The sequence below is a fragment of the Mobula birostris genome, chromosome 3, assembly GCF_030028105.1.
Source record: "Mobula birostris isolate sMobBir1 chromosome 3, sMobBir1.hap1, whole genome shotgun sequence".
Lineage (NCBI taxonomy): Eukaryota > Metazoa > Chordata > Chondrichthyes > Myliobatiformes > Myliobatidae > Mobula > Mobula birostris.
Window position 1 is genome coordinate 42,648,315 of NC_092372.1, and position 23,931 is coordinate 42,672,245.

The window sequence follows — 23,931 nt, forward strand, 5'->3', positions numbered from 1 at the left end:
TACCAATGCCTTGTACAATTTCACCATTACATCCCAACTCCTGTACTCAATGCTCTGATTTATAAAGGCCACCATACCAAAAGCCTTCTTTACCAACCTATCCACATGAGATTCTACCTTCAGGGAACTATGCACCATTATTCCTAGATCCCTCTGTTCTACTGCATTCTTCAATGCCCTACCATTTACCATGTATGTCCTATTTTGATTAGTCCTACCAAAATGTAGCACCTCACACTCATCAGCATTAAACTCCAATCTGCCATCTTTCAGCCCACTCTTCTAACTGGCCTAAATCTCTCTGCAAGCTTCGAAAACCTACTTCATTATCCATAACTCCACCTATTTTAGTATCATCTGCACACTTACTAATCCAATTTACCACCTCATTATCCAGATCATTAATATATATGACAAACAACATTGGACCCAGTACAGATCCCTGAGGCATACCACTAGACACCGGCCTCCAATCTGATGGACAGTTATCCACCACTACTCTCTGGTGTCTCCCATCCAGCCACTGCTGAATCCATTTTACTACTTCAATATTAATACCTAATGATTGAACCTTCCTAACTAACCTTCCGTGTGGAACCTTATCAAAGGCCTTACTGAAGTCCATATAGACAACATCCACTGCTTTATCCTCGTCAACTTTCCTGGTAACCTCTTCAAAAAATTCAGTAAGATTTGTCAAACATGACCTTCCATGCACAAATCCATGTTGACTGTTCCTAATCAGACCCTGTCTATCCAGATAATTATATATACCAACTCTAAGAATACTTTCCATTAATTTACCCACCACTGACGTCAAACTTACAAGCTGATAATTGCTAATTTTACTCGTAGAACCCTTTTAAAACAATGGAACCACATGAACAATACGCCAATCCTCCAGCAACATCCCCATTTCTAATGACATTTGAAATATTTCTGTCAGAGCCCCTGCTATTTCTACACTAACTTCCTTCAAGGTCCTAGGGAATATCCTGTCAGGACCTGGAGACTTGTCCACTTTTATATTCCTTAAAAGCACCAGTACTTCCTCTTCTTTAATCATCATAGTTTCCATAACTACCCTACTTGTTTCCCTTACCTTACACAATTCAATATCCTTCTCCTTAGTGAATACCGAAGAAAAGAAATTGTTCAAAGTCTCCCCCCATCTCTTTTTGCTCCGCACATAGCTGTCCACTCTGATTCTCTAAGGGACCAATTTTATCCCTCACTATCCTTTTGCTATTAATGTAACTGTAGAAACCCTTTGGATTTATTTTCACCTTACTTGCCAAAGCAACCTCATATCTTCTTTTAGCTTTTCTAATTTCTTTCTTAAGATTCTTTTTACGTTCTTTATATTCCTCCAGCACCTCATTTACTCCAAGCTGCCTATATTTATTGTAGATCTCTCTCTTTTTCCAAACCAAGTGTCCAATATCCCTTGAAAACCATGGCTCTCTCAAACTTTTAACCTTTCCTTTCAACCTAACAGGAACATAAAGATTCCGTACCCTCAAAATTTCACCTTTAAATGACCTCTATTTCTCTATTACATCCTTCCCATAAAACAAATTGTCCCAATCCACTCCTTCCAAATCCTTTCACATCTCCTCAAAGTTAACCTTTCTCCAATCAAAAATCTTATGATGCTGAGCCCATGGCAAAGTGAGCTCTGGCTTACTCTAGACGAGAAAATCTGCAGATGCTGGAAATCCAAGCAACACACACAAAATATTGGAGGAACTCAGCAGGCCAGGCAGCATCTATGGAAAATAATAAACAGACATCATCTCGGGCCAAAATTTCAACTGTTCACTCATTTCCGTAGATGCTGCCTGGCCTGCTAAGTTGCTCCAGTGTTTGGTGTGTCTGACTTATTCTGTTCTATACAGTCATCTGAAGTCTGGAACACATTGATAAGCAGACTAATGCGAATCAGCAACATTTACTGAACCACAGCTAAGTGAAGTGCAATTTGACTCATTTTCTCAACCACAACTGCCTCCTTGAAGCTAAGTATAAAGCTTGATAATAGTAAGCAGAAAGTGATGGCAGCAGATTATTTTTGTGATTTGAAGACTATGACAAGTGGTATACCATTGGGATCTGGTGCTGGGACCACTGTTGTTTATTAAATAATTATGATATGGATATAAGTGTAGGAGATGAGTTGAGCAGAACAATGGCTGATGAAAGTTAATCCTGAAAGTGCAAGTTGATGCACTTTGTGAGGACAAATGTGAGCTATGAATGGCTGATGTTGAGGAACAGAGGAACACTCCTGTACAAATCTTGGGAACCCTGAAGGGGGTACCGTAGGTAGATAATGTCTTACCAGACATAGAATATAATAACTAGAGGTTACCACACAAATTTATAAGACATTGGTAAGGCCACAGCTAGAACACTATGTGCACTTCTAGTCAATACAGTACAGAAAGGATATCATTGAACTGGAGAAAGTACAGAGGAGATTCACCAGGATCTTACTCGGGATAAATTACTTGGATACTGCATAGACTGCAAAGACAGTGTTTTTCAAGGAACACAGAAAACTGAGAAGGAATCTTATAGGTGTATTCCTGAAGGGAACTTTTCCTCAAAACAGAAGTGCCTGAAAAACCAGAAGACAAGGGAAAAGAGGTTCAAAGAGAATCTGTTAAAGATCTTTTTTGCACCCAATGGATGGAATCTGTCTAAAGGGGTATTGAAGGCAAGTATTCTCTCATCATTAGAATCATCCAAACACACAGCTGAAATGTGTGACTGGTTTAAGATGATGCCGGTGAAGCACAGCAGCAAATTAATCACACATTTTCTTGGATATGATCACTGCAATCCATAGCCTATAACTTCACTTTTGGAGTTGAGCTTTTGAACTGCCTATATGACCTGGTATTTTTGCATGTATGAACTGAACTCTCAAAGGTGCAGGACTGTTGCCGCATGGCAGGGCCTGGGCCAGAGAGGAAGAATAAGCCAAAGTATGGATATTGCTGGAGCTGACTTGGAAATAATTCAATACTGCAGAACTGAGGTGAGGCAAGCAGAGGCAAAGCAGAGTCAGGGCGGTGGGGCTGGGCTTGGGCCCAGGTCAGAGAGCAAGGAACAGCCTAAGGTTTGCCAATTTAAGCCAGAGTGAAAAGGTCAGGCTGGAGGCAAGCCACAGGCTGATTACAGCTCGTTGCTCTGCGAAGTTTGCTTATCTCTGCGCTGAACTGAGGCTGTGGCCTTCAACTAACAGGCTCCTAGATCGGCTACAGTGATGACTGGCTTCATAGCTGTGGACTCACTTTTGTGAACTTTGGTTCTGAATGTTACTTGCTTACTTTCACTGTTTGCAAGGTTTGTTTTTTTCTGCACATTGGGTATTTGATGGTCTTTTTCTAATGAATTCTATTGGGTTTCTTTGTTTTTGTGGCTGCCTGTAAGGAGACAAATCACAAGATTTATAGAGCATACATACTTTGAACTTTTCGAATTACCGAGTATGGAAGGCTACAGACCCATTGTTGGCAAATGGGATGGTTAGCAAGATGTGTTGTATGATGATATGTCTATGACACTACAATGTTAATCAATATTTTGAACCAATCTGTTAGCAATAGAAAGGAAACATATGTTACAATACTACACTTAAGTCATCAGGATTCACCTTTACAGCTGACTCTAGGTTATTAATGGTCAGATCTGGTTTACTACTGGTGTTGGCTCCAGGATCATTGTGCCAGATATTCAGCAGACCATCATTTCCACCACTAGCAAGGAATGCACCATCCAGTGACCATTTAAGGCTACATACTTGTGAATCATGACCACAGAGAGTGCCAACATGGTGCCGTGCAATTCTTACATCATGATGATGAATGGATCCAAACCGAGAACCACTACAACAGATAAAAATATATGTAAGAAAGAAACACCAACATATTCATACCCACTTCAGCAAAACACAGTAGCTATTTAATATATGAAGTTCCATTAATAATATCCCAAAAAATTCTTCCATGTTCCAAATAAAGAACATAATGTAAATGGTATAAATTAATTTTGTTCATAATAGGTCACTCTATAGTTTTGATGGCAATTTTTAGAATTACATTTGGCAACACATCTTAATCTTCAGGTTTAAAATCACTATTTTTGTTCTATTTGATATAACTATGAATTTGATCAGTAGCTGAACATATTAGGTCAAAATACATGGCAATTACAGCACATCTAAAGGCAATTCAACCTAATTAATTAATGCCAATGCTAATGCTCTACATTCTACCCCAGAATCATTAATATAACTGATAATAACCTTCTCTGGCTTTGGTAATATAGTTTAAATGGTTAATAGATAGAGTATGATTTTTAATTGGCCCTTTATTGGAACACATTAGCGTCACTCTCCTGCCAGAAGTCAATGGAGAAGGTTTGACTAAAATTATCCCTATGGAGTCACATGTTAATTTAGGGAATTAAATTTAAAAGTAATTCCTTAAAGTACTTGCCAACATATCAATGCTAACTGATGGTGTTATGTAATAACGCTGTAATCAAGCAAATAGAAGTTTCTGTGAAATCCTTACCTACAAAATATGGAAGAGGCTGTAACTTTAATTACTAATTTCCTGGAATTAGTTGAGAAATACTAACATTAGATAGCATTACTGAGCCAAATAACTGTGGTATGGTAAGGGTTAGAGAAGTGGCATAGTAGGAAAATTAGGAAGCACACTTAGGCACTGAAGTTATAAAAGAGGAAATGGAGAGAGGATGCTCAACAGATACCCAAATAAGGATGAATGACAAGAAAGTTAGATGAAAATAAGATATCATAGTTGTAGATAAGTAGACGGAAGTCAACAAGGCCAACAAGCAAGATCCAATGAACAATAAGATGTTGCCCCGTGCATTCTGCTCCAGTCGATTTGGGGTGGAATGCCAAAGACCTGGAAGAAAACCACCGGGCAGGCCAAATATTCAAATAACTGTAGAATGCCTAACAGTCTAAACAGTTCTTGAAGTAGCCCATGACTTGAGAATGCAATTGATCATCACCCAACCCCTTAATCCAGCCTGTATTAGTCCTGCAGTTGCACAATCCTATGAGAATTGCATGCTCCCATTATCCTGGAGGTAGTAAATGCCACATCCATTCTACAAGTAATGACCAGACCTCAAGCAGTAGTCACTGCTGGGTCACCTAAAGGGCCTTTTGACATTCAGAAACAGTTGAAAAAGATAAGATAAAACTTATTAAACAAAAACTAATTTTAAAACATTCAACTTATGTAAGTTAACTAAAAGGAGAAGTAGCAAATAAAATAAAGGGGAAAAATAAATTACTTCATGAAATGTAATTTATCTCTCAGTCTAGCATAATCCAGAACTGACCCTGGATGTGGTGCTGATGTGTCCACATCGGACCTTCCGCTCATTCCATAGTTCTGTGCTTAGTGCTAGATGAATAAATCTGAACAGCTTGGAGTCTGCCATTTGTTCCCCTTGGATCATTAATGTGTCTTGTACCACTGAGTTAAGTTACTCACCATGGATTTTAGATAAGAATACAGCCATGTAAAATAGAGCAGATAATATACTGAATATTAGTGATGGAAAACATATGGAGAATACAAGACTAGTAATATAACTTTTGGAAAGAAATTTTTTATGGGAACTAAATGAAAGTAGCGCCTCTTCCAATAGCAAAAGACTTATCCGTTGGCTAACATTAGATATGCTCAGTCAACACAAAGGCAATGGAGGAGCTGCAGAAGATGGTAAATAGTTCGAAATGTGTATTGTCAGCACTTATGTAATAAGAACATAAATTGTAGACAATTTACCTACCATTACTCAGGTTACTGGCTATTTGACCCAGCAGACACTTTGGTCTAAGCTATTTTACTTACCAATAGCGTTCAAGCAATCATATGCCTTAATCATATACAATGAGTAAAAACTTAATCAGTATTAAAATGATTATATAATGTAAATATTCAACCTGCTTACTACAGATGTACCTGGTAAGAACGTGGTCATTCCAACTAAGAGCTCCAACCATTGAGCAATGACTTTGCATATTCCGCAATTTCTTCTTCGTCTCAACATCCCACAGCTTGGATTGTAAATAAAATTATTTTAAGAAACTTACAAAATTATTTTATCCTTTCTATAATGCTTTGAAGTATTAATTTTGAAATAAAAATTTTCTTTCTGCATCTTCTATAGCTGTTGGCTTTTACCTGTATTGTCTTCTATGCATATACAGTATAAAAAACATTCCTACACCTCTCAAATGCAGCAGCCATTTAGTGGCTGCCAAAATTTCACAAAAACAAGGGGCAGTAATTATGTCCAGATATCAGTATCTTAGTGATGTTAACATAGATAACTATTGGCTGTGACTCAAGGATAACTCCACTGCTCTTCAGGATAGTGGTGTGGATTTGTTCACATTCACAGAATAAAAAACTTGTCACATCAGTGTATCTTTTCATCCAAAAGACTATGTCCAACAGTGTCACTTCAAATTTTTGTGAATAAACTTCAGGAGTGTTCAAAGTTCAAAGTAAATTTATTATCAAAGTAGATATATGTCACCATATACTACCTGAAGATTCATTTTCAATAGGGCATTCACGGTAAATATGAAGAAACACAAGAAAATCAATGAAAAACTGTACACAACAAAGATGGACAAATAACCAACATGCAAAAGACAACATTGTGTAAATATGAGTTGTAGAGTACTTGAAAGTGAGTCCATGGAGTGAGTGAAGTTATCCCCTCCTGTTCAAGAGCCTGATGGTTGAGGGGTAATAACTGTTCCTGAACCTGGTGATGTGGAATCTGAGACTCTTGCACCTCCTTCCTAATGGCAGGAGTGAGAAGAAAGCATGATCTGGATGTGTCACAATCACAGACTCGGCTGCACAGCTGATTCAGCAATTGCGCTTGTGAATATGCACATGTCAGATAATTATTCTTTCATTATGGTTGTATTTAACTCCTTTCTTTTCATTGTAGCACCTGTCAAGACATGAGCAAAGCACAGCAAAGTTACGCTGCCTGCTTGCATTCAGCCTTGCCTGAGAATACTGGACTGTCGAGTCAGCAGAGACTGAGGACTAGCAGTATTTGTTTTATATTTAGATAGTCCTTTCAGCTGCAGTGTTGGCATCTAATTTTCCATTTGGGAGTTTTAGTTAACAGCCCTGTTTGGCCTAATGTTTATTGTTTTCTTTTCCCTTAAAATACTGTTCGCATTAAAGTCTGTGGACTATTGGCCCACTTCAGCATCTCTCTATCCACACTTGGGCCATATCCAAACAAACTGACAGGATTGTGGAGTTGCTTGAGGATGGTTGCTGCTTTCCTGCAATATCGCTCCTTGTAGGTGTACTCAGTGGTGGGGAGGGCTTTAACTGTGATGAATTCAGCTGCATCCACTACTTTTTAAAGGCTTTTCTATTCAAGGACATTGGTGTTTCCATACCAGGCTGTGATGCTACTTCACCACGCATCTATAAAAGTTTGTAAAAGTTTTTGATGACATGCCAAATCTTCATAAACTTCTAAGAAAGTAGAAACACTGCCTGCCTTCTTTGTAATGGCATTTTTGTTCATGTAACTTAATGATCTTCACACCAGAATGAAAGCTAAAGTGCCTGCTCTCAAGAATGTCTGAACGTAACTAACTAATGTTTGATTGATTCCACTATGACAGGAGTAATTAATGTAAGATGGTCTCTCAACCAACAGAAGTGAAACTGGCATAACGGTCCAGGCCTGAGGACGAGACCTGATCCCCTGCTCACTCACCCTGGCAACTCTGGCACATGTATCCAGAATGTTGTATACAGTCATTATTGTTAACATCTGAGGCTTATTTCTTCAACTGGTAGTCATAGTTGTGTTATGTGTGTACATAATGAAGAACTTCAGTTCCCAGTGTGCAATGCAGTGGTTCACCGGGAACTGGAAGTGACATTGGTGAACTAGAGAGCGCGCGCTGAAGTGTGGAGCTGAAGCCCTTAATAAATGTGCTAGTGTTTAAGAACCACGCAAAGTTTCTCTTTTATCAAGAACAAATATAACAATAATGATTGGGCTGAGTTGTTCTCCAATCTTGGCAACTTACTTACAAATGTTTTGTCACCATGCAAGGAGACATCATCAGTGCGCTGTTGATTCCACAATTGTTTGCAAGTAAATTGCCAAGTTTGGAGAACAAATCAACCCAACCATCAACCACCCAAGCTACACAGAATCTATAATTTTTGACGCTTGAAGCATGTTTGAATTTTAAAGAAAATAAACAAAACTCCTTTCCAATCTTTCCCATCAATAAAATCAAATGTGAAAAACAATAATCAATATCCACCTACCTGTACCTGGGCAGCAGTAGTTCCAATTGCAAGGTTGTTTCTATCCTTAATCCAGGCCAGAGATGAAATGTATCCAGATTCCACATTTAAGGCCTTATGGACTCCCTTCTCTGGGTGCCAAAGATAAGCTGCATTGGAAAGGGCAATAGCTACTATATTTGCAGCATTCCAGTCGACCAAATTAAGATCTAGAAAATACAGTGACAATAACAAGCTGCATTTTTGTAGTGCAGTTTTACATAGCTAAATACTATGAGATACTTTACAGAGGTCTGATAAAAAAATAACACGGAGCCAAACGAAGAGAAATTGAGGGAAATTGCAAAATTGTACTTTAGAAATGTACTTTAGATAGGGAAGTGGAAGGACTTTAGTAGTGAATTCTAGAAAATGAAAGACAGGTACTACAAATTACAACTCTCAATAATAGGGATTGAGAATTGGAGGGTGGCAGGGTGGGGCTTTGACAATTAGGTAAAGAAGGAAAGTAAGACGTAAAAGGAATTAAACTCAAGAATAGAAACTTTAAAATTTCAGATGCTGGGAGAAACACATTTTTTTTTTACAAAATAAAGGTGAGCAATTAACACATTTTGAGTGCAAACAGTACTTAAGTATGACACAGACATTCCCTGAATTAACATGAATGTGCCTAGAGCTGATGCATCTGCAACCGATAGCCCCCAAAGTTGTACAAGGGATTCCTACTGCAGGAGACAAGCAGAATTTCCAGAGAAATAAGTAAGAGTCAGATTCAACCTATGTGAATAAGGCCCTCTCTAAGATTTTTCTAAGAAATTGGGAGAACTACATTGGAAATCCATTGGAAGTGGCGTTAGTTAACACACTATAGATGACATCCAACAACATTTGTTCATTAAAATCCAAAGTAATTCTTTCTATTATCACGTACAAACACAAAGTATTAAATAAAACTTCCTCTCAGTTATTCCTTAAGTCCAACATTTGTGTCTAAATCCTCTGAATTGCTGTAAGGCTTACACTTACATATAATAGCAACTTGATAGAGCAATGCAGCTCATTTCACTCATTGCCGAGGTGTTTCCTCATCAGTGATCAGAATTTGGCATTTATTACACTGTGGCTTCTACTTCAATGATTCTGATTTTTAACTCAAATTCAGGGTTGTCAAACCAGAGCCACACTAGTTTTACAATAACATGTGGTAGAATGGTGTTTCCTTGCTGGTTTGAACTCATATTCTGCTACAACGATGCTTAAACAGAAATCAGAAGCAAGAAAATTAATCAGCTTACACTTGCATGACCCAAAGAAAAGTTACTTTGAATACTGGTACTAGAAATGACATTGGTACCAAAAACCAATTAAATAATTAAAGTTAAATTTTAAACCTAGAGCCAACTAACCAAAAAGATAATCAAAATTAATATTCAGATAGACAAGATCATTCGGCATTTGGAAAAGCAAGGTGTGATTAGGGATAGTCAGCATAGCTTTGTGCATGGGAAATTATGTCCCATAAAATTGACTAAGAGATGACTAAGAGAGCAGGATGGTAGATGTTGCCTATATAGACCTCAGTGAGATTTTGACAAGGTCTGGAAGGTAAGATCACATGGGATCTAATGTGAGCTAGCCAACAGGATACAAAATTGGTTTGGTGAAATCAAATAGAGGGTGGAGTGGAAGGTCAATTTTCAGATTGGTGAAAATGGGGACTGGTGCTGAATCCCTGGTGTTTGTCGTACAGTATATTGTATATCAATGATTTTAGTAAGAATATAGATGATGTGATCATCAAATTTGTAGCATGGTGTACAGTGAAGAAGGTTGTCTAAGATACAACAGGATCCTGATCAACTTGGAAAGTGAGCAAAGGACTGGCAGATAGAATTTAACGTAGTCAAGTATGAAATAATGCATTTAGTTGATACAGGGTATAACATACACAGTGAATAATAGGGACCTGAGGAATATTGTAAAAAAGAGAAAACTAGCATTACGAGTAAATAGTTCCCTGAAAAAAGCAACGCAGAGTGATGAAGAAATCATATCGCATGCTGCCTTCATCGGATGGGACATTGAGTCTGTAACACGTATAATATATATCATATTATATCACTGAGTATATAACACATTATATAACAGCTGTACGATATGTTGGTGAGACTGCTCTTGGAATATTAGGTGAAGTTCTGGTTATCATGCCATAGTAAGAATGTGATTAAGGTTGAGAGGGTGCAGAAATACAACACACAAGGATATTGCTGAGACCAGAGGGCATAAATTGTAAGGAGACTGTAGATAGGCTGCGGCTGTTTTCCTTGGAGCAAAGGAGGCTGAAAGCTCAGTTTAGGGAGGTATATAAAATCATGAAAGGCATAGCCTTTTTAGGGTATGGAAATCTAAAACTATAGGGCATAGCTTTAAGATAAGAAGGGAAAGATTTAAAGGCAAACGGAGGGGCAGGTTTCTCACACAGAGGGTGATGGGCATATGGAAAGAGCTGCCAGATGAAGTGGTTGAGGAAGGATGACTAAATGACATTTGAACAAGCTCAGGAAGGCATTCTATCTGAATGTATGTTTAAATACAAGTTAAATAAAACAGATTATACAATCCAGCAATGGAAAATGATACTTACAGTAATCATCCTTCAATCCTGGAGCATCTAAGACTTTCAAAGGAATTAAAGATATGCACCGTTTTTTTATTGTATGATCCTGTTTCACATGCAAAGAAACATCAGCTAGAGAGTTCTTGCGTGCTAAAACAAAGAACAGGTACTTCAATATTGTTAGACAAGCTTGCAAATCTATTCTAAACAGAGAACTATTCTAGTCATAATTATTCATCAATAATTGTCCAAAAAATCACAACAGTATATATACTGTCTAAATTTTGAGGGAAAGCCCTATGAACTCTCAGTAATTGAGTACATCAAAGGCTCAGATTAATAGATTTTTGGGTACCAAGGTCTTAGATTCACAGAACTAAATGCCAATATGTGCATACAACTAGTGGACAATAATTTCACATGTGTTTGCACTAACAAACAAATACATGAAACTTGAAGTAATTTCAATACTTGATGCATATAAATATTGAGAATTTGTTTTTTAACATATGATTTATCAAATGCAGGTGTTGTGCATTTCAAGAAAGAAATAAAAATGGAAGAATCTGATCAATAAAGTTTACCCTTCCATAAACATTTTAAAGTTGAAAATATTTCTAGAATTATTTTATTAACCTGATATAAAAAAGAGGTTTTTAATCATGTGATGAATAGAATCACTTTGACTCAGTGAGCATTTATAGAAAAGAGTACATATAACCACAAAGCAGATATAAATCAAGCACATAAATACTCAACAAGAACAGAAACATTTTTTGTTTAGTAGTCTTAAAGATCATGTTAAACATCATGCATAAGACCATATAGAGAAAACTTTTCATTCTATTATGCTTTGAAGCTTCTATACAACATCCCTTCCCTCACCAAACAGCAATAACCTGTAAAGATATTGTTAATAACATCTATAAAGGATTCATGCCACACATATGTACATGTGCACTTGTCATATCTGAATCACTACTCTTAACCCCATAACTCATATATACCATGGATCCAAATGTCATCTCAACTATCAGCTAGCATCTCATTTTTTTTTTTTCTGAGAATTGGCACAGGCTGCAAATGATTATATGACAGGGTTTAAGAAAAACAGACGAGTTCCAGGAGTAGATAAATGCATGTGATTTAGATAACATATGTCAAAATAAGAGGAGCATGTGCAAGAAAAGGAAAATGACAAAACGTGTGTATGTGAATAAGTGAAATATTCTGATTTTTTTCAATTCATAAGAAGTCTTAATAAAATAATAAAAATGTTTTTCAGCAACGGCCAATCAGAGATCAAATGCATGAGAAGACAGAGCTCACTCAGGTTCATCGATTGAGTACATAAGGCATTGACGCATGACAGTTTAGTGTTTTGAGCAGCGGCTAATCGGAGATCTGAAGCATGAGAAGACGTAGTGCACTCAGTGGCCAATCAGCAATCGGGATTGATTGGCCAGAACAAATTAAAATAAGGCAGGGACAAGCAGAGCGGCCATTGTTAGAGCTGCCTTTGTTGGAGTGGATAGTAATAGAGTGGGGATTTTGAAACTTTAGATCTTCAAGGCTTCAGTGAGGAGTGGCTTGAGTGAGAGAAAGCGAATAAAGCTGTAGGTACATTATATCCCCACAATTTATTCATTGATTTTTCCTTCATTATATTTGCTCAGTTAGAACAGTATGGATGCCAGGCAGGATAGTTGAATGCTCCTCTTGCGGGATGTGGGAAGGCAGGGGGACCTCCAGTCTCCCTGATGACTACAACTGCAAGAAGTGCATCCAGCTGTGTTAAGGAGCTGGAGCTGGAACTGGATAAACACCAGATCATTCAGGAGGCTGAGAGGACAATAGATAGGACATATAGAGGTGTAGTTACACACAAGGTGCAGGACACAGAAAACTGGGGGACAGTCATGAAGGGGAAAGCAGTTAAACAGCCAGTGCAGAGTACCCTGTGGACAATCTCCTCAACAACAGGTATACCAATCTGGGATGCCCTTGGTAGGGATTACCTAGTAGAGGAAAGTCACAGGGGTCAAGTCTGTGGCACTGAGTTTCAGAAGGAAAGGGGAAGAAGAGGTGAGCTGTGGTGATAGAGGATTTGTTAGTTAGGAAAACAAAAAGGAGGTTCTGTACAGGAGAATGAGATTCCTGGATGGTATGTTGCCTCTCGGATGCCAGGATCTGGGACATCTCGGATCGAGTCTTCAGCATTCTTAAGTGGGAGGGTGAATAGCCAGAGGTCATGGTCCATATAGGTGCCAATCAGGTAGGTAGTAAGAGTGACAAAGTTCTGCAAAGTGAGTTCAGGGAGTAAGGCACTAAGTTAAAAGGCAGGACCTCCAGGATTGTGATCTCAGGATTGCTACCTGTGACACGTGCTAGTACGACTAGAAACAGGATTATACAGTTTAATACATGGCTAGGGAGTTGATGTAGGAGGAAAGGTATCAGGGTTTTGGATCATTGGACTCTCTACTATGGAAGATGGGACCTGTAAGGAAAAGACAATTTGCACTTGAACTGGAGGGGGTCTAATATCCTACCAGGAAGGTTTGCTGGACTGTTGGAACAGAGAGTGGAGAGGTTGTGGAGGCAGGTGTTGTTAAGGTTTCAGACAAAGTTAGGAATCAAGAGGTTGAGCATGGTGCAACTAATGTTCTGAGATGTATATATTTCAATGCAAGAAGTATTGTAGGAAAGGTAAAAGAGCTCAGAGTATAGCTCAACACCTGAAATTAAGATATTGTAGCCGTTAGCGATACTTGATTGCAGAGGGGCAGGACTGGCAGCTCAGTATTCCGGGGTTCCATTGTTTTAGATGTGAGAGAGCAGGAGGGATTAAAGGAAGAGGGGTGGCATTACTAGTCAGGGAAAATGTCATGACAGTGCTCTATCAGTACAGACTGGAGAACTCATCTAGTGAAGTGTCATGCGTGGAATTGAAGAATAAGAAAGGTATGACCGTGTTAATAGAGCTATATTGCAGGCTACTGAATAGTCTGGGAAATTTAGAGAAACACATTTGTACAGAGATCACAGACTGTTGCAAGAAACATAAGGTTGTTATAAAGGGTGATGTTAACTACCCACATATTGACTGGGACTCCCATAATGTAAAAGGTCAAAGTGGGATAGAGTTTGTCAAATGTGTTCAGGAGTTTTCTTAATCAGTACAGAGGAGTCCCAATGAGAGAATATGTGATATTTGATCTGCTATTAGGGAATGAGACAGGGCAGGACATCTCAGATCGAGTCTTCAGTATTCTTAAGTTTGTGTAGGAGAACACTTTGCATCTAGTGATCATAATGCCATTAGTTTCAAAGTAAGTATGGAAAATGGTAGCTCTGGTCTGCGAGTTGAGATTCTAAATTGGAGAAAGACCAATCTTGATGGTATCAGATAGGATCTGGCAAATGTTGACTGGGTCAGACTGTTTCCTGGCAAAACAGCAGTTGGTAAATGGGAGGCCTTGAAAAGTGTAATTTTGAGAGTACGAATCTTGTAAGTGCCTGTCAGAATAAAAGGTAAAGATGGCAGGTTTAGGGAACCTTGGTTTTCAAGAGATTTTGAGGCCCTGGTTAAGAAGATGGAGAAGATCTTAAATAGATTTTTTGCATCTCTATTTACTTAGGAAACAGACACAGAGTCTATAGAAGTGACACAAAGTGACAGTGAGGTCATGGATCTTATACAGATTACAGAGAAGGAGGTGTTTGTGTCTTGAGGCAAATTAGGCTGGATGAATCCCCAGGGCCTAACAAGGTGTTTTCTCATGCCATGTAGGAGGCAAGTGCAGAAATTGCTGTAGCCCTAGCAGAGATATTTAAATCATCCTTAATGACAAGTGATGCAGAGGATTGGAGGATAGCCAATATTGTTCTGCTGTTTAATAAAGCATTGATGAAGGGTCCCGGCCCAAAATGTCAGCTGTTTACCCTTTTCCATAGATGCTGCCAGGCCTGCTGAGTTCCCCCAGCATTTTGTGTGTGTTGCCATACTAAGATGTATATTTCCTTTATTGCCAAATACTCGGTGGCACTATAGCAGAAAATGAGTAGTTTAAATATTTTTCAATAAGCTGTAATTAAGGTGTTTTAATTAATGCTGCAGGATAACCAATTTGTTTTTCAGAGTCATAGAGTGATACAGCATGGAAATAACTCTTTGTCCCAATTGGTCTACCTCAAACTAGATTCTCATCTAAGCTAATATCATTCATTTGCCTGTATTTGGCCCATGCCCCTCCAAGTCTTTCCTATCCATGTACTTGCCAAAATACCTTTTCAATGGAAGCTAGAAAACAAAGGCTTCACTGATGACACTTGACCAAAAAAAGATCAAATTGATGCTAAATGTAGGTTCTAAAAAGTTCTGAACATGCTTCCCCAAGAATTGTTAACACCTATTCACATTTTGAACTGCCCTCTGGCCTAGTATTTAACACAAAAATAATTTTATATCTGCTGATTTCAAAAAGACAATGAAACCTTGTAAATCAATTGAAATCCTATTGTTCCAACTTTTGTGCCAATTATTTTTCTCAATTATATTTTCTATATCTACATTTAATATGTAATGTGCTTGTACAAACTCATCAGACTGTCATTATATGATTTTGCCATCTAGTGGCAACTAGATCAAATTTGAACTTTTTTTCCGGGAGTTTGAATAGTTGACTCTTTCACTTCAGGCATTCATGCTTTAGCCCTGCCCTCTAGTGGAAGAACTGCAACTTTCCTTCTGCTTCCACTTGGCCCTGCTCAGGGCATCATAGTTTGCTTCTAAAGTACCTGGGTAACTCGTAAGATGCACCCCTAATACACACAGAAGAAATTACATCTTGTGAATTTAGGTATAAGTGCCAAACTGAAACACAGGAAGAGTGAGGGAATATTTAACTGAGGTAAATAAAACAAGAGACCTGAATAAAATGGATAGCAAGAACCCTTTTCCCTCAAAAAGGATATTAATAACTACACATGTCCCTTTCTCTCTCCTCCTGATTTACCCCATTCCACCTACACACATTTGACCTACTCCTCTAGGCACTCTATCACCCATTTCTGTACTGTCCTCCATTTACAGTTGAAGTCAGAAGTTTACATACACCTTAGCCAAATACATTTAAAACTCAGTTTTTCACAATTCCTGACATTTAATCCTAGAAAACATTCCCTGTCTTAGGTCAGTTAGGATCACTACTTTATTTTAAGAATGTGAAATGTCAGAATAATAGTAGAGAGAATTATTTATTTCAGCTTTTATTTCTTTCATCACTTTCCCAGTGAGTCAGAAGTTTACATACACTTTGTTAGTATTTGGTAGCATTGCCTTTAAATTGTTTAACTTGGGTCAAATGTTTTGGGTAGCCTTCCACAAGCTTCTCACAGTAAGTTGCTGGAACTTTGTTCCATTCCTCCAGACGGAACTGGTGTAACTGAGTCGGGTTTGTAGGCCTCCTTGCTCACACACGCTTTTCAGTTCTGCCCACAAATTTTCTATCAGATTGAGGTCAGAAGATGATGTCAAGTCTAGTTCATCCTTGGGAGCAATTTCCAAACACCTGAAGGTACCACATTCATCTGTACAAACAATAGTACACAAGTATAAACACCATGGGACCACGCAGCCGTCATACCTCTCAGGGAGAAGGCGCATTCTGTCTCCTAGAGATGAACATACTTTGGCACGAAAAGTGCAAATCAATCCCAGAACAACAGCAAAGGACCTTGTGAAGATGCTGGAGGAAGCAGGTAGACAAGTATCCGTATCCACAGTAAAACAAGTCCTATATCGACATAACCTGAAAGGCTGCTCAGCAAGGAAGAAGCCACTGCTCCAAAACCGCCATAAAAAAGCCAGACTACAGTTTAAAAGTGCACATTGGGAACAAAGATCTTACTTTTTGGAGAAATGTCCTCTGGTCTGATGAAACAAAAATTGAACTGTTTGGCCATAATGACCATTGTTCTGTTTGGAGGGAAAAGGGTGAGGCTTGTAAGCTGAAGAACACCATCCCAACTGTGAAGCATGGGGGTGGCAGCATCATGTTGTGGGGGTGCTTTGCTGCAGGAGGGACTGGTGCACTTCACAAAATAGATGGCATCATGAGGAAGGAAACTTATGTGGATATATTGAAGCAACATCTCAAGACATCAGCCAGGAAGTTAAAGCTCAGTTGCAGATAGGTCATCCAAATGAACAATGACTCTAAGCATGCCTCCAAAGTTGTGGCAAGATTGCTTAAGGACAACAAAGTCAAGGTTTTAGAGTTTTAGAGTGGCCATCACAAAGCCCTGACCTCAATCCAATAGAAAATTTCTGGGCAGAACTGAAAAAGCATGTGCTAGCAAGGAGGCCTATAAGCCTAACTTAGTTACACCAGTTCTGTCTGGAGGAATAGAACAAAATTCCAGCAACTTACTGTGAGAAGCTTGTGGAAGGCTACCCAAAACATTTGACCCAAGTTAAACAATTTAAAGGCAATGCTACCAAATACTAACAAAGTGTATGTAAACTTCTGACCCACTGGGAAAGTGATGTAAGAAATAAAAGCTGAAATAAATAATTCTCTCTACTATTATTCTGACATTTCACATTCTTAAAATAAAGCAGTGATCCTAACTGCTAAAACAGGGAATGTTTTCTAGGATTAAATGTCGGGAATTGTGAAAAACTGAGTTTAAATGTATTTGGCTAAGGTGTATGTAAACTTCTAAATTCAACTGTACTCCATCTGCCCATCACCCAACACCTAATCCCCTCCCACCACTGTTGACATCTGCCAAAACCACTTCTCTTATCTGGTTCCATGCTCCACCTATCAAATTATATTAAACTAAGCCCTTTGGTGCCTCTATCTATCACTTCCCAGTCTCTGTTGGTGTGTCCACCCTTCACTCCTCAATCTGCTAAACACCCCACCTCACCTGGATCCACCCATTGCTTGGTAGCTTTAACTTCACCTCTTCTCCTCAATTCTTTACCCTGGCCATCTCCCCTCTGCTTCAGTCCAGATGACGAGTCTTATCCCAAAAGGTCAACTGTCCATTTCTTTATTCAGATGTTGCCTGCATCAGTCTTCACTGTGGAAGACACTAGCAGTGTGCCAGGTGTTGATGGGTGCGAGGGAAGAGAAGTGAGTGCAGCTATTACTTCAAGGGAAAAGGTGCTCAAAAAGCTGAAAGACCTAAGGGTACATAAATCACCCAGACCACATGAACTGCACCCTAGGGTTCGGAAAGAGGTAGAGACAGAGTTTGTGGAGGCATTAGTAATGATCTTTCAAAAATCATTGGATTCTGGAGTCATTTCAGAGGACTGGAAAATTGCAAATGTCACTCCACTCTTTAAGAAAGGAAGAAGGCATCAGAAAGGAAATTATAGACCAGTTAGCCTGACCTCAGTGGTTGGGAAGATATTAGAGTCAATTGTTAAGGATGAGGTTATGGAGTACTTGGAAACACAGGACAAGATAGGACAAAGTCAGCATAGTATCCTTAACGGAAAATCTTGCCTGATGAATTTGTTGGGTCATTCTTTAATTCAATTTAAAATTGTACATCATTATTATTTGACAAAGGAGAGACTGTCTAAAATATTTCCTAATATTAATAGTCAGTGTGATAGATGTAAAACTGAGATAGCTACATTGACACAAATGTTTTGGTCGTGTTCTGTATTGAAACAGTTTTGGAAATCTATTTTTTCTACAATTTCTAAAGCTTTAAAAATTAATTTACAACCTAATAAATTGACAGTTTTGTTTGGTATAGTTCCTCAATATATTCATGATATTTCTATATCAGACCAACATGTAATTGCATTTGTTACATTATTGGCTAGAAGGGCTATTTTATTAAAATGGAAAGATGCTTCTGCTCCCACTTTGATACAATCGTTCCCTCAGGTGATGCTATGTCTTAGTTTGGAAAAAAATCAGAAGTCGAACTTTTGATCCTCAATTTGACTTTGAGAAAAGGTGGGGATCTTTTGCCTGCTACTATCATTTGATTTGAGTTAATTAAGATGGTCCTCTTCTGATTCTTGGGTAAATGGATTTGGTTGGTGGATTGGTGTCCTTTTTTTATAGAAGCTTGTATGGCGTATAGTTCCGGGTTTGTACTCCAAATGGTTTTTTTTCCTCTTTTTTTTTGGTAGCTAGGGTTTTTTTTGTTTTAGTTAGTAGGGGTTCTTTTTTCCTTCTTTCTTTTTTCCAAAAAAAAGCTTTAACATTTTATTGTTGTTTAATTATTATTATTGATATACTGTTTAGCTTGATTAATAGTTTGACTTGTATTATACATATTGGTATATTGACTTGATTATTTTAATGTTTTTTGTTGTCGATTTTCAATAATAATAAAAAGATTTTAAAATGAAAATTAAAAAAAAGAATTTGTTGGAATTCTTAGAGGAGATTACATGTATGATAGATAAAGGGGATCCAGTGGATGCTGTATATTTGGACTTTCAAAAGACCTTTGACAAGGTGCCACACATGAGGCTGCTTACCAAGTTATAAGCCCATGATATTACAGGAAAGTTACTAACATGGATAGAGCATTGGCTGACTGGGAGGAGGCAGTAAGTGGGAATAAAAGGATCCTTTTCTGGTTGGCTGTCAGTGACTAGTGGTGTTCTGCAGGGGTTGGTGTTGGGACCACTTCTTTTTATGCTATAGAGCAATGATTTAGATGATGGAACATATGGCTTTGTTGCCAAGTTTGCAGATGATACGATGATTGGTGGAGGGGCAGGTAGTGTTGAGGAAACAGGAAGGTTGCAGCAAGACTTAGACAGATCAGGAGAATGGGCAAGAGAGTGGCAAATGAAATACAGTGTTGGAAAATGCATGATCATGCACTTTGGTAGTAGAAATAAATGTGCAGACTATTTTCTGAACAGGCAGAAAATCCAAAAATCTGAGATGCAAAGAGACTTGGGAGTCCTTGTTCAGAACACTCTAAAGGTTATCTAGCAGATAGAGTCAGTGGTGAGGAAGGCAAATTAGCATTCATTTCAAGAAGTCTAGAATATAAGAGCAGGGATGTGATGCAGAGGCTTATTAAGACACTGGTGAGACTTCACCTTGAGTATTGTGAACAGTTTTGGGCTCCTCATCTAAGAAAATATGTGCTGTCATTGGAGAGGGTTCAGAGGGGGTTCACAAAGATAATTCCAGGAATGAAAGGGTTATCATACAAGGAATGTTTGATAGCTCTGTGTACTCGCTGGAACTTAGAAGGATGAGGGGGGATCTCATTGAAACCTTTCGAATGTTGAAAGGCCCAGACGGAATAGATGTGGAAAAGATGTTTCCCATGGTGGGGGAAGTCTAGGACAAGAGGGCACAGTTTCAGAATAGAGGGGCATCCGTTTAAAACAGAGATGTGGAGAAATTTGTTTCACCAGAGGGTGGTGAATTTGTGGAATTTATTACCACAGGCAGCTGTGGAGGCCAGGTTGTTGGGTGTATTAAGGCAGAGCTTGATGGGTTCAGAATCAGAATCAGATTTACTTATCACCAGCATGTGTCTTGAAATTTGTTAACTTAGCAGCAGCAGTTCAATGCAATACATAATATAGAAGAAAATAATAATAAATAAGTAAATTACAATATATGTATATTGAATAGATTAAAAATTGTGCATAAAACAAATAATAAATATTTTAAAAGTGAGGTAGTGTTCATGGGTTCAATGTCCATTTATGAATCGGATGGCAGAGGGGAAGAAGCTGTTCCTGAACTGCTGAGTGTGTGCCTTCTGGCTTCTGGTAACAGTGAGAAAAGGGAATGCCCTGGGTGCTGGAGGTCCTTAATAATGGACGCTGCCTTTCTGAGATACCGCTCCTTGAAGATGTCCTGGGTACTTTGCAGGCTCGTACCCAAGATGGAGCCGACTAAACTTACGACCCTCTGCAGCTTCTTTCGGTCCTGTGTAGTAGCACCCCCCTCCCCCCATACCAGACAGTGATGTAGCCTGTCAGAATGCTCTGCACGGTACATCTATAGAAGTTTTTGAGTGTATTTGTTGACATACCAAATCTCTTCAAGCACCTAATGAAGTATAGCAGCTGTCTTGCCTTCTTTACAACTGCATTGATATGTTGGAACCAAGTTAGATCCTCAGAGATCTTGACACCCAGGAACTTGAAACTGCTCACTCTGTCCACTTCTGATTTGTATGTGTTCCTTTGTCTTACCATTCCTGAAGTCCACAATCAGTTCTTTTGTCTTACTGACATTCAGTGCCAGGTTGTTGCGGCGACACCACTTCACTAGTTGATATATCTCGCTCCTGTACGCCCTCTCGTCACCATCTGAGATTCTACCAATAATGGTTGTATCATCAGCAGATTTATAGGTGGTATTTGAGCTATGCCTAGCCACACAGTCATGGGTATAGGGAGAGTAGAGCAGTGGGCTAAGCACACACCCCTGAGGTGCACCAGTGTTGATTGTCAGCGAGGAGGAGATGTTATCACCAATCCGCACAGATTGTGGTCTTCCAGTTAGGAAGTCGGGGATCCAATTGCAGAGGGAGGTACAGAGGCCCAGGTTCTACAACTTCTCAATCAGGATTGTGGGTATTAAATGCAGAGCTATAGTCAATGAACGGCATCCTGACATAGGTGTTTGTGTTGTCCAGGTGGTCTAAAGCCATGTGAAGTGCCATTGAGATTGCATCTGCCGTTGACCTATTGTGACAATAGGCAAATTGCAATGGGTCTAGGCCCTTGCTGAGACAGTTCAGTATAGTCATGACCGACCTCTCAAAGCATTTCATCACTGTAGATGTGACTGGACACGGCATCAAAGGTGTCCAGGAAGAAGGCTGGGGAGTGGGGCTGAGGAGGGGGAAAAAAGATCAGCCATGATTGAATGAGGGAGCAGACTTTATGGGCAAGATGGCCTAATACTTGATGTGCCATAACAACAAAGCAACAGACTAAGGTCTGTGAAGTACGTTTAGGCTAGGATTTTCTTTTCTTTTCCAAACAGCATATACTTGATAGCCCAATGTCCTCCTTCTGTGTCAAATGCCTTGATGACTTACAATTATATATTAAATACGTGAATGGCAGTTGAACACTGAAATATTTCAAATGGAATTTAGTATTATTATTGCTCTTCTTTCCATACACACTTTTTATGCAGCAGATGTTTCAACAGAACTCCTGCTACCATTGAAGCTGATTGCCCCTGTTACTTGAATAACTCAGATTCCAGAGTACAGGATGGCCCTCATTGCAAATTTGTAAGCTCAACTGGGAAAGGGATTTTAAAAAGCATTCACCCCAATCTAATGTAATTTTGATTACACCTCCATGCATCAGCTTGGTTCAACTGTTTGCTTGCTTGCCTCCTCGTGAATAATTTTGTAGGCTGAGAACAAAGGAAGATATGAGACATACACCTCAACTACTACTCCTCCTAGCCTGCTTCCTGAAAGGACTCCATTTCACTCTGGCAGCTTCTCCATCTCTCTTCAGATGTTGAGACCTTCCATATCAATCCTTCAGAGGTGAACTTGTTTTTCCTTCACTGTGACTTCCCCTTTAGCACAGCTGAACAGGCCTCCTTCATATCTCACCCTTCTTCTCACACTTACTTTCCTCCCAGCAAAAATGAGGATAATGCTCTCATGTTCTCATCTTCCAGACCACCGTTTTCCTTATTGCACAGATCATCCTCTATCATTTCTGCCAAAAGAATATAGAACAGTACAGAACAGGAATAGGCCCTTCAGACTGCCATGTCTACACCGAAACTGACTCCATTCCATGTGCCTCAATATGGTTTATATCCCTCTATTCACTGTCTGTTCATTTATCTGTCAAGCTGCCTCTTAAATATTGTTTAGTTAACTGCTACTACCACCTCCCCATCAGTGCATTCTAGGCACTTATGTAAAGAACATGCATAGCACATCTTCTTTGAACTTTGCCCCACTCACATTAAATCTATGCCTTCCAGTCCTTCACATTTCCACCCCTGGTAAAAGATCCTACTATATACCCTATCTATGCCTCTCATAATTTTATACACTATCAGGTTTCATTTGACCTCCGAAACTCTCGAAAACAATCAAAGTCTGTCCAACCTCTCCTTATGCCTAGTGCATTCTAATCCAAGCAACATCCTGCTGAACCTCTTCTGCACCCTCTCAAATGCCTTCACATTCCTCCTATAGTGTAGAACCCAGAAATGCCCACAATACTCCATATGTGGGCTAAATAAAAAATTATACAGCTGCAAAATAACTTCTTCACCAGCCTAAGATCCTTCAGTACATCATATCTCTTTTAAGTGACTCCTGAGACCCATACATAAGGCCGGGACTTCCAGTACAGTATATAAATGCTCTCAATGAAAATGTAGGTGGTGTGATTAGCAAGCTTTCAGACAACACCAAAATGATGCTGTGGATAGTGGGGAATGGTCAAAAAGTACCACTAGATGTATTACAAACACGAGAAAATCTGCAAATGCTGGAAATCCAAAGCAACACACACAAAATGCTAGAGGAACTCAGCAGGCCAGACATCATCTATGGAAAAGAGTAAACAGTCGACGTCTCAGGCTAAGACCCTTCATCAGGACTGGAAAGAAAAAGGAGAAGTCAGAGTAAGAAGGTGGGGGGACAGGAGGAAGAAGTACAAGGTGGTAAGTGTTAGGTAAAATGGGAGGGGAGAGAGGGGAAGTAAAGTGCTGGGGTCGATTGGTAAAAGTTATAAACAGCTGGGAGAAGGGGGAATCTGATAGGAGATGACAAAAGACCATGTAAGAAAGGGAAGAGGGAGGAGCACCAGAGGGAGGTGATGGGCAATTAAGGAGATAAGATGAGAAAGGGAAACAGGAATGGGGAATGGTGAAGGAGAGGAAGAGGTGGGCAATTACCGGAAGATGGCAAAATTGATATTCATGCTAT

The 23,931-nt window shown here is 39.1% G+C and overlaps 1 protein-coding gene across 2 annotated transcripts in view; it reads right to left on the reverse strand.

The window, feature by feature from the left end:
* Positions 1 to 23,931, reverse strand: part of LOC140194993 (cell division cycle protein 20 homolog) — a 70,928-nt gene that overhangs the window by 16,338 nt on the left and 30,659 nt on the right. For both annotated transcript variants that reach the window (XM_072252513.1, XM_072252514.1), the window contains 4 exons: positions 11,014 to 11,136; positions 8,388 to 8,575; positions 6,021 to 6,115; positions 3,662 to 3,893 (listed from right to left, as the gene is read on the reverse strand). In XM_072252513.1, the coding sequence (XP_072108614.1) occupies positions 3,662 to 3,893; positions 6,021 to 6,115; positions 8,388 to 8,575; positions 11,014 to 11,136 (638 nt within the window). The remainder of the gene's footprint in view (positions 1 to 3,661; positions 3,894 to 6,020; positions 6,116 to 8,387; positions 8,576 to 11,013; positions 11,137 to 23,931) is intronic.